Below are 11,098 nucleotides of genomic sequence, written 5' to 3'. Positions count from 1 at the left end.
CTCACCCATGCTGTTTATCTTTATTTTCTTCATTGTCGTGGCAATATGGCCTTAATATAAAGAAATTGTAAACATTTTAAATAGCTTTAAGGAAGGACTGCATGTTGCCCTTTGGAAACAAATGAAAGCATGTTTGATCTATCTGTTGAGACTGATTTGCTTGCTGCAGTGTTTGTTTCCATGTGGCGTTATTTTCATTCCTTCCCCACCAGCTGATTTACACTGAGGTAACCTTTTTGAAAAATGCACCTCCAGCACTGGCCCTTGCCCTTCGGAGGGTGAGGAGAAAAATGCCAGACATTTGAAATAAAGCATATTTTCAGCAGGATGCAATAGAGAAATAAAAGGATGATATAAAGGGGACATACTCATCTGGATGAAATCTGCTTGACTCTAGGCTGGGGCGCTGGCACCCTCATTCCAACCTAAGTCCTTTATTAAAGATCAGGTTGGCAGGCTCCTGCTCCGAGACAGACATGAGAGATCGCCCGCAGCGGGGATGAGTATATGTTCACCCCACAGATCAACTGTCCTGGAGTATATTTTATATAACTCAAGGGCTGATCAGGAAGTCATTCATTTGCATACGTTTATGGTTCTGCTCATATTCCCTTTGGCTGGATGCATGGGGTTTTATGCACTTTTGAGAGTTTTTTGGAAAAATGAGGATGATTGTACCCATGATAACCTTGTCTCAATGTATGTTTCTATATATAATTTCTTTTTGTATACTGGTAATCCAGTGTATTATTGGACATTAATATTATTTTTGCAAATATTAACAAACTTTTTCTTTCTGTTTCACACAAACAGGTCTAGCACATCACCATCAGGCTAGGATCATTGTCCATATGAAGATTCAATAAGATTAAATAAGGATGGAACGTTTGAATAAAAGACTTTTAATTGATCAGGCTTACAACAAATCAGTAATGTTATGCTGATTCTTTTTGAACCTTTGAAAACAATACAAATGCTTACAGTGATGAAAATGTTTTTTTTTTTTCCTAAAAATGATGATATCATTCAACCAAGCATTAGGCATAATGTGTTTTTTTTCCCACTTCGATGATTTTAATGTTAATCCTTCCACAGAGACCCCCCTGTCCTATTACAGATCATTTACAAATGCACAAAATACAGTAAATGTTGAAATGTTTTGATCTCAACTCACACAACTATCAGAAACACATGGGAGTACTGTTCTCTACGTGAACCTTGAAGACAAGGCCCGAGATAGATCAATAAAGATAATGTAACGACTAAATCCAGAGATCACAGGGAGCGATAACACCCAGGCCTGGCCACCCCAAGCCCTCCAAATCTCACTTATATTGCATGAGACAAAGACATAAAAAAGAAAAGATGCTCACACTGTGATCGTATTTGCTTTTCAGCTTTTAAAGATATCCTGTGAATCAAGAGGTAAAAAAGGAGCACACCACTATGTGAAATACCTGAAGTGGATACTGAGCCACACGAGAGAAAACAAAGACTTCTAGAGAGAAGACTTCCAGAGGGTAGTCTACACATTTTTTTGGTGTGAACATATCTGAATACACCAAATATTTCACACCATCTTTATACTGAACAGATGTGCTGTCTGAAGAAGACTAAAGAACCAATATTTAACCCACAAGTCCCCACACACGGACCATTTAAATGGCACTCCAAAGGACAATAACGACTTTTGGAAATTGGCCTGAATTAATCTAGTTAATTGCAGCATTTTCCATTGTAATACTCATGGTCAATTCACTCAAGATTTTAGGGGGTAAGGGGTGTGCAACAAAAGGAAGCGGAGATAAGATCGCAATGTTTGTCCAGCAGATAAGGGATGTGAGCTTAGGTACGTCTGCTGACTGGACAAGGCACGACACTCTTTGACAGAACTGCTCCCAGGACAGGACACAGGAGGACTGAGAGATGAAAGAAAGGCAAGAAGTAGAAAAACATGACCATTTCCCACCAGCATGTCTTCAGTGGGTTACAACATTTCTGTAATTAGACCACAGAGCTGGCAACATGGTCAAAGAAACGTGCTTAGTTACATACACATCAGTAGGGGAGTCTTTGCTCTTCTAGTATTTAGAATTTAGAACCAAAACTGTGTTCAAATGTATTTTGTCCAACTACTGTATGGGCATTAAGCAAAGTATCAAAACTCATCACTTTTGGTGACCAAGTATTGGTAAGCTGATTAGCTGTTGGACACAGGCCACGTTTCAACTTGAGCCCTGGAGGAAGAAGTCTGGCGAGTGAAACATTATACCGCATTACTGGATTGAAATGCATCTGAGTGGCTCTCTCCCCAACATCTGACATGCTGCCACAAGAGCATCTCATCCTGCAGTGCTAATGTTTATTTGTTAGTGTATTGGCTAATGTTTTATTTATCAATCTAATTGGTTAGTTGGTTTGATTTTGAATCCCTTTTGCTTAATTTGCTTAATTCCACTTAGATAAGATCATCACAGGCAATCAGTTCTAAGTTTCCCGTCACAGAGGGCTTCCAGAGACATTTTCTAGATTCTGTTCTAATTCTGCTCTCTGGGTTGTGGAGGGTGAAGACAGACACTAATAATGCTAAGCAGCCTCGCTATCTCCTGACCCAGATGGTAGGAGGACAGCCCTAACCAGAACCCCCCTCCCCACACCCTCTTCCCTATCCCCTCCGCAGGGGTCATCTCTTCCCTGTGACCCGCGTGAGGCGACTGATCTGAACAGACAATCACCAGAGCCTCTATCACAGGCCAGGCTGCCCAGATAAGCCATATCCCACGGTGGCTGGCGGGCTCTCCCCAGACGCGCAGCCCACGCTCAGAACAGCAGGAAGAATGGGTGCTGAGCGACATGCGAGGTGGAGCAAGTTGCGAGTGAATGTGAGAAGGGGAGGGAGATATTGACTGACACACAAACACTCACATCTTTCTCTCTCTCTCTCTCTCGCTCCCTCCCTCTCTCTCCCTCTCTAACTCACACACACACACAAACACACACATACACACACACACACACTCGCACACTCACGCACACAGGGGGAAAGAGGTAGAGAGAGAGGCAGTGAGAGAGAGTGAGAAAGAGAGAAAGACAGAGGAGCAGAGAGAGAGGAAGAGGAATAGAGACAGGGGAGAGTGGGTGGCAGAGCAAGCGAGAGAGAGAGAGAGAGAGAGAGAGAGAGAGAGAGAGAGAGAGAGAGAGAGAGAACTTCAGAGGCAACTGTGTTCATTGACTGCAAATGAGCTTGGGGTCAATCACATCGGAGGTCCATTTCAAACAACTGGAGTGGAATACTGGGACTTTGATGGGCATATAGGGACTTGTTCAGTCAACAACTTCAATGAAGGTTCAAGTCCTTTAATAGAAGACAGAGCACCTACTCCGCCACCGACAGACACCAAGAGACTTAAGTGGGAACTATAAGAAGAGGCTATAAAGCAAAGGATTTTTTTCCACCCTTCGCGCTTGCTTCAGACAGCTGATCTCTGCTTCATCTGTGGGCAAACCCTATTGGGGAGAAAAAGAGAGCCAAAGGAGAAAGAAGAACAAGAAGTAGTAGTGGACGCAAAAAGAAGGAAAAAAGAAGTGTGGACGCTGGTTGTGGGGATGATGATGTTGTCGTCTTCTTCCCCTTAGGATGCAGAACCTGTTGAGCGGTAAGCAACAGCGGTGAGCAGCAGAGGAACCTAGTGGCTGCTCCGTTCCCCGGAGGCTGCCCCGTTACCCCCAGTCCCCCCCTGCCTCTGTGCCTCTCTGCCTGCCTGCCTGGCTGCCTCTCTGCCTGCCTGCCTGCCTGCTTTGCCCCCATCCCGCCACTGCCTCTCTCCCTGCCTCTGCCCTCCCCAGCATGTCCCTTGCTGCGCAGCCCTCGGCAGCCCTCGACGTACCGCGACTACCATGTGGAGATGGACAGTGAGCGGCGCGTGTCAGGGTAAGGGTGCGTCCTCCGCCCGCTCCAGCCCGCCAGCGCTCCACCACCACCACCACCACCACCACCACCGTGTACTCTCCCTCTCCCTACGGCTGCCTCTGCTGGTGCTGGCACTGGTTTTGCTAGGCTGCACTTCGCCCGTCACCACCACCGCCTGTCACGGCGCCTGCGGCCGGGCGCGCCACCTGCAGCGGACACACAACGCGACGGCGGCGTCCGTGCCGGTCGGGCGGCACGTGCGCAGCTACAACCACCTCCAGGGCGACGTGCGCCGCAGGAAGCTCTTCTCCTTTCAGAAGTTCTTCCTGAGGATCGACCGACGTGGGATGGTCAACGGCACCAAGAGCAAGGATGACCCGCTCAGTAAGTAGCATTTGTCCTGACTCTGAGGGGCCCTTCTGAATGTGAATGACATTTTAATTTTAATTTAGAGAGAGAAATTTTAAATTTAAAATCTTAAAATTTGTGATGGGCCTTAAAATGAGTTCATATTTTAAGTAAATTGATTTAGATGAAATGCTTTCCATTGGAACCCTGCAGAGAAATTCTATCAATATGATACATTTTGAAAACAACATATATATTATGGGGAGTTTGGATAGTGTCTTGTGAGCTTTACAATCTCCACCTGCTCTTGAGTGTGCTTTGTTGAGAAATGTAAAACTATTCTTCACCATTTCATGCCCACTGCATTTTACATTACACTCTCCTGTATGTGCTTGGCTTTAAGACAGAGTGTCTTTGGAAAATGTATTATGAAGAATGGACCTTGCATTTATTCCACTTAAATCCTTTAATCATTTGATCTATTGACATGTGGAGCCCATATGTCCATATTAAACTTCCTGTTCTACCAGACAGTGTGTATGCTGTAATCCAAATTGTTTTCCTTTCTACCCTTTAAGTAAGCGGGTCTTCTCAGTCAAGGCTTGTGCTGTTAATTATTCATTCTGAGTATCTGAGGCACTATCTGAAGCCTAGAATGACTTAATAAAAACTGTGTTACCAATAACAACGGCTGGCGCTCTGCTGGAACATTGTTTTGTGTGCCTCGCATTCTTCTGAACACAGCAAAGACGTCAGTTAAAGATAAAATATTCCCCCTGCGGAGAGAGCCTTAAGTAGAACCAGACATCCTCCTGTTATCTTGCCTGTCTAAACAATCAACACGATAACTGTAGTTTTACGGCAGCTGAGAGGGACCCACTGATAGACCAGCAGTACTCGTCTTGCAGTTTTTATTCTACCAGTGGTAAACACTTCAGATAACAGCACAGGGCCCAAAACTTCTGCAAAGTCCATTTGTGGGGTTCCCTGCAGATAATCAGCTTCTGGCATGGAATGCCATGTTTCTCAGTCACTTTGTTGACTCATTTAGCCTCTAAGATGTGATAATAATCTTTGGTCATGGTATGGCCAATGGCAGAATGCCAGGATGCCAGTCTACATGAATATACACACAGACTAAAAACAGTGAATTGCCCGTTTTTTGTACAATGTTGGTACAATGTTGCAGTGTATTATGGCAATTATGCCAGCATGGAATTCTTTAGTCATCTGACATAATCGACATTTAAAATATTGAGTCATACGTCTTATTCAGCAATACAATTTCAGTTCCAATTCCTTGTGATTTAATACCAACCAACTTTTTTTCTCAGTTAAAGCAGCATATAAAATGTCCTTTGTCACATGCCATTCAGTTCATTTCTGTGATCTTACAGTAATCAAGCGCCATAGGCCGTTTCAATACGCAGCTTATAGAGGTTTTCCATGCCATGTGTGAGTGAACACACAGCTTTGGTGTGTGTGGGCACGAAAATGTTGATGTGGGTGTGAAGGCGCATATGGCTTGACTGATGCCCCCCAAAAACACATGCGCTCACTTAAACTGTCCTCCGCATTTACAGCGGCTCTTAATGGCTCTCATGGGTGTTCTCAAACCACACGTTCAATAAAAGGTGGCAAACGCTTGCATTACTCTGTACGTCTGCTGCGCGCGTATAGCTATAGCGATACAGACCTCTTTTATAGACCTTTATTTCTTTACTACTTTCAATATCCCCGTCAGGACCACGGCCGTGAGAATAAAACTGAATTGCAATAATGTTTTGTTAATGTGTTGAGAGTCACTAGTAAAGTGCAAACAACGCTCGTTTATCTGGGAGAGAAAAACAGGGACTAATGAGTACAAATGACTGTGGTGTGAACTAATATACATGGTCTTTGTGCAATTACGCCTAAAAACAGTTACAATGAATAATTTGACCCTTCTGCCGTCATAAATATCTGTTTTATGTGGAATGAGGTCAAATATCAAATTGCGGTTTCACAAAGACATAGTTTATCCCCAATGCTGGAATGTATATGTGACCGAGGAGCCTCCTTTATGAATCGTATGCTTCCAGTGTTCTTGTCTTTACATCAAAGCTATACCTCGTCCAGATCAATAATGTATGAATACAAAAGCATAACCTGGGGGAGAGGAATTGCATAATGGCATCATATCGAGTGTATTTGTAAAGCGATACTGTAGAGGAGCTGTTCTCCTAAGGCTAAACATGGGTTTTTAGAAATAATGCCCTTTGAAGTCACTTAAAATGACATCACACTGTCGGAAGAAGAAAGAAAGACATGAAGACATGGATAACAAAGACAGGATCAGACCTGTGTGATGACAGCAGAGACAATGTCAACAACTACAACAATGCCAACAACACAAACAGTGGCAACAAATCAACAGATTTTTGTGAACCCCACAGTAGAGACCCAATTTTGACCCATCTGTGGATTTAGGCCCTCTGAAGGTCGTGCTGCGCCTTCGTTCTTTTTATTTGGAGGGAAAAGTGCATCCTCAGGAGAGCTTGTGAGACTAGCGACCAGGCCTGGGTTTAAGGTTTCCAGAGCAGAGGTGCTGAGAGGCAGACGCGCAGCAGAAAGAGCTCTGACCTGGCTCTCACTCTTGTCTGTTAAGAGACCCCACATCCAGCCTCCCACTGATTTACAGGGATGCCAGTGCAAAACTGTCCCACATGGATTCCCATTCTGCCTGGGGGGGGGGGGGGGAGTGGAGGGGGGGAGTGCTCTCAGATTTACGAGCTGTTGGAATCCTAATCTGAGGCAGCCTGAGCTGTTTGTTAGATATCAGCCCATTGACACTGCAAATGGGACGCTCTATCTGATGTGAATCTAGCAGCAGCACTAGGAGCCAGTGCTGTGTGTACTGTATATGTGGTTTCAGTTTGGAGGGATGAAGGGAAGACTACCACAGATGAAAAGCGGAAAAAAAAAAAAATGCATCCCGCGTTTATGTTTGGAGACGCCCACCGAAAACATCTCCGCTCTGTGTTCGCAGATGACAATGTTAACATTGGCTGTTGTTCAATTGTTCATTGTTGCAGTGACAGTGCAACTCTGTGCCGTTTCGCTTTTGTTTTGGGCAAGCATCTGCCCAGGAGACGCTGTGTAGTGCAGGGGTAACATGCGCAATGCCACAGGGGGTTCTTATTTTCACAAGATGTGAGGAAGTTCAGTCAGCTTGCCAGGAAAGGGGGTGTTGGTGTGTGGGAGGCCACCAAAAGAGTTTGTGGCAGAGGCCATGTGTGCCCGGCTCATTGGAGCCTCACAACTCTGCTGATATGGTCAACACCGGTTTATTTTCAAAAGCTGTGATGGGAAGCCCAGCGCGTTCAGACTGTCTGGGTCTGTAACATTTCCCACATTTTTCCACATTTTGTAATGATGTTGTTTTTCTCAGGATACAATGATTTTTTTTTCAAGGCTTAAAATCTCAAGCACCCTGAATAGCAACATGGACTGTGAAAAAAAAAACAATGTTCTGTTTGGCAACACATTGTGGAAAATGCACCTCAATGCACACTGGCAGTGTATTAGAGCCCACCAATGCACCATTTAGTAACGACAAACAGACCATAGTGAATCAGTCATGCATTTGGGAAAATAAGGCGCCGTGGTAAAACAAATAACACGTAATTCCTTGAGTAAATAGTCGAAGCAAAAAATTGACCCTGGGGCATGTTTTTAATGCCCTGGTGTACAAGAAATACCACCCCAACACTGACACAGGTGTTCTTGTTAGGCCTGTAAAACACAGATTCTGCATTACAAACACATTTGCTTGTTTGTTCTTTGCTTGCACTGCAGTACCCTGCCCTAAATATGTGTGTGTGTGTGTGTGTGTGTGTGTGTGTGTGTGTGTGTGTGTGTGTGTGTGGCTCTTAAATTGTGCATCAGACTTTAGTTGTGGAAAAATCGCTGGTATCAAATTGCTTGTTTGACTCTGATTAAGATGCAGATTGGTCTTGACATTTTCAAGACAGGGTGTTTTTTTTTCCATGCTGGAAACACAAACAGCTAAAAAGTGGGTGTCGGTGACCAAATACTCTAGTCTTTCTGCTTGAGAGAACATCCAAGGCAGCTCTCACCCCTCCAACGCCTTGTTCTCTTACGATCACTTACAAGCCTATGGAAGTCTCCCTCTCTCTCTCTCTCCCCCCTCTCTCTCTCTCTCTTGTGTCTCTCTTGGGTGGGTGTGAGCACGGTGTCTCTTGCTCCGTGTGTGATCCCCGTCCGATGCTGCTGACCGGGCTCGGTGTCTCTCTTTGATCATTGATCATTGAGGCCTTTCTAATCCCTTCCTGTCTCTCTGTCATCCTGCCTCAGTTCTCGGCCCTTTCATCCCTCCCTTTCTGTTTACAGGGCGGACAGAGAGCAGGTTAGATTGTCTTACATCCTCACTCGATACCTGCAATCTGATCCCATACAGAAGGGGGGACTCTCTCAGATCTTCAATGCCTGTTGTGTCATGGTCTCAGCGCTTGCAACACCACTTCACAGGTTCAACCTCTTAGCCTGGAGGTTGTGCTGTTTGAACTGGAACGTAATATGGCATTAGCAGAGGGAAGATGGCGATGGCCGATGCGTCAAATATGTTTGTTTTTTTTAAGTGCGCCAGTCTCCGAAAACACACACTGCCTCCCACAACTCCAAAACTACAGCTTGTGAAACCTAGTACCACATGTTGCTCGGAAATGTGGGCAGCCGAAACGGCCACAGACACGCTCGGCCAGTTAAACAAAAATCAGCCAGGGAGGCAGAGCCACCTTTCAACAATTACTTGGATCAAAGGGCAGCTCCACTGACAAGCCTGCGAAGTTCACACCAACCCCCTCCCTCTTTTTTTTTGTGGTTATCAGGATAGGGTAACCAAACATCGCATGAAGTGAAAAGGAAGTCAATGGCTAAAGAGCGGCAGCAAAGGTGTCTCTTTGGGAAATGGGAGACTGAATTAAAAAGCACTCAGCCTAATGATCAGGGCTGGTCAAAGACCAAATGAGGAGGAAATAGTTTTGTTGACCTCTGATACCAAAAGCACACAATGTAGTTACCTAATGAAAAAAGCACAACTGCAACTTCGGCCATAGTAAAAGTCCTTCCTTTATGTTTAGGACATGGACAGTAATAATTCCTAAACAGTTGCTTATTTAAACTGGAATGTGTTGCCATGCCAGATAACGGTTTATGGAGCTAATGATCTAATGGAAATTGCCACTGCCTGTACTGGAATTCAAGGTGTTCAAGACAGGTGTATGAAATTACCATATATTCAGCAGAATCTGAGAGACACAGCAGGTCAATTAATAAACATTAGCAAAAACATTGTCTGCTCACGCTTACTTTTTTCTTTTTCACTGGTAGAGTTATGACATAGTCAGGATGCACATCGCTATATTCATTTGCCTGATATCTGTATGCTCTACTCTACAGGTATCCTGGAGATCACATCAGTTGATGTGGGCATTGTGGCCATCAGGGGTCTCCACAGTAACTACTACTTGGCCATCAACAAAAAAGGAGATCTCTATGGAGCAGTGAGTATGGAGCTCTGTGTGTCTGTTGCATCAAACAATCAAATGTTCAAATCAAATCCAATTTTAAATGAAGAGAGAACAGAAGATAACCCGATGAAGGTCTAAGGACTGAAGCGTAGTTTATAAATAAAATTAACATTTGCAAGCGAAGCAGTGTGTTGGAGTCTTTGAGCACCTGTCCATCAGAGGTGTGCAAAAGTCCTTTGTTTTTCAAATGTTTGGGAGAATGAAATCCTCACTGGTGCTGTTCTTTCTTTGCAGAGGGAATACAGCATGAACTGTAAACTCAAGGAACGGATAGAAGAGAACGGCTACAACACTTACGCGTCGGCTGAGTGGAGGATTAGGAAACGACAAGTGTTTGTCAGCCTGAATGCAAACGGAAAACCTCTACGAGGAAGAAAGACCAGAAGAAAGAACTCGGCCACACACTTCCTCCCAATCATGGTGTGATCCGTGTAATAATCAATCTCCAATCAAAAACTGACATGACTGAGGCTGGAGAGATAAGAAAACAAAACAAAAATATAGTGTACATCTATGAGATTTCTCTCTTACCAGAAGGCACTACTTTGCTGGAAGAAGACTGTTTCTAAACCCATTTCTATCATCCTTTACTTGTTTTGTGATTCTCTTTGCATCTGCGGCACATGGATGAACTATGAACACTTTGTGCCAAATGGTAGGAAATGAGAGAACAACAAGCAGGTTGATGATGGGTTGATTGTTCCCCTCGGCCTACTGTGAAACACATTACGTTATGAACAGTCATGGTTCATGAACAATAATGTCTTTAAGGTGGCTGTTGAAAAGCAAAGCTGAATCTCAAAACTGAAGATGTGTTTATGTAATATCACACTGGCAAAACTATCCCACATGCTCCACTGTAATGAGATGTAAGGTATACTTTTGACATATAGATTCAAACTAAAGCATTTGCATCATTTTAACAGTGCTTTTTGACTCCTTTGATAAATTATTTATTTGTATAATATTTAAGTGGAAAAAACATGCAAGTGGACAACATTTCTATACTTTCTATGAAATAAATTAAGCTATTTTCTCATCCTTATTTAAATGCCATAACTGGGTTTATTTCCTGGACGAATATCCTCTGAGATGGTGAGTATGGTGTGTAGTGGGTTGGAAGCAATAGGGCATAGCAGAATCAAATCAACTCCAGATATTTGACAAAACAGCTGACACCTCAGCCCTCTGTTTCTGTTGAAGTTGAATTGCTCTATAAATAGTGAAGGGAATATTAACTCTGTGTAGC

At 43.9% G+C, this 11,098-nt stretch overlaps 1 protein-coding gene across 1 annotated transcript; it reads left to right on the top strand.

Annotated features, from left to right (window-relative positions):
* The first annotated feature begins 3,136 nt into the window (after positions 1-3,136).
* On the top strand, positions 3,137-10,840 carry fgf10b (fibroblast growth factor 10b). The gene is made up of 3 exons (XM_042101475.1): positions 3,137-4,294; positions 9,719-9,822; positions 10,084-10,840. The coding sequence occupies exons 1-3, from the start codon at positions 3,898-3,900 to the stop codon at positions 10,273-10,275; spliced, it is 693 nt and encodes a 230-aa protein (XP_041957409.1). The 5' UTR covers positions 3,137-3,897; the 3' UTR covers positions 10,276-10,840.
* Positions 10,841-11,098: the final 258 nt, after the last annotated feature.

Source organism: Alosa sapidissima, chromosome 8 (assembly GCF_018492685.1).
Source record: "Alosa sapidissima isolate fAloSap1 chromosome 8, fAloSap1.pri, whole genome shotgun sequence".
Lineage (NCBI taxonomy): Eukaryota > Metazoa > Chordata > Actinopteri > Clupeiformes > Clupeidae > Alosa > Alosa sapidissima.
Note: the sequence above shows the minus strand (reverse complement) of the source record. Positions and strands in the feature narration are given on the sequence as shown.

What these genes read in the sequence shown, in the direction of transcription:
- fgf10b (XM_042101475.1), top strand. Translation starts at nt 3,898, where the DNA reads ATGTGGAGATGGACAGTGAGCGGCGCGTGTCAGGGTAAGGGTGCGTCC. An exon ending in GAGCAAGGATGACCCGCTCA is followed by an intron (nt 4,295 to 9,718) that starts GTAAGTAGCATT and finishes TCTACTCTACAG; the next exon opens with GTATCCTGGAGATCACATCA. An exon ending in AAGGAGATCTCTATGGAGCA is followed by an intron (nt 9,823 to 10,083) that starts GTGAGTATGGAG and finishes CTTTCTTTGCAG; the next exon opens with AGGGAATACAGCATGAACTG.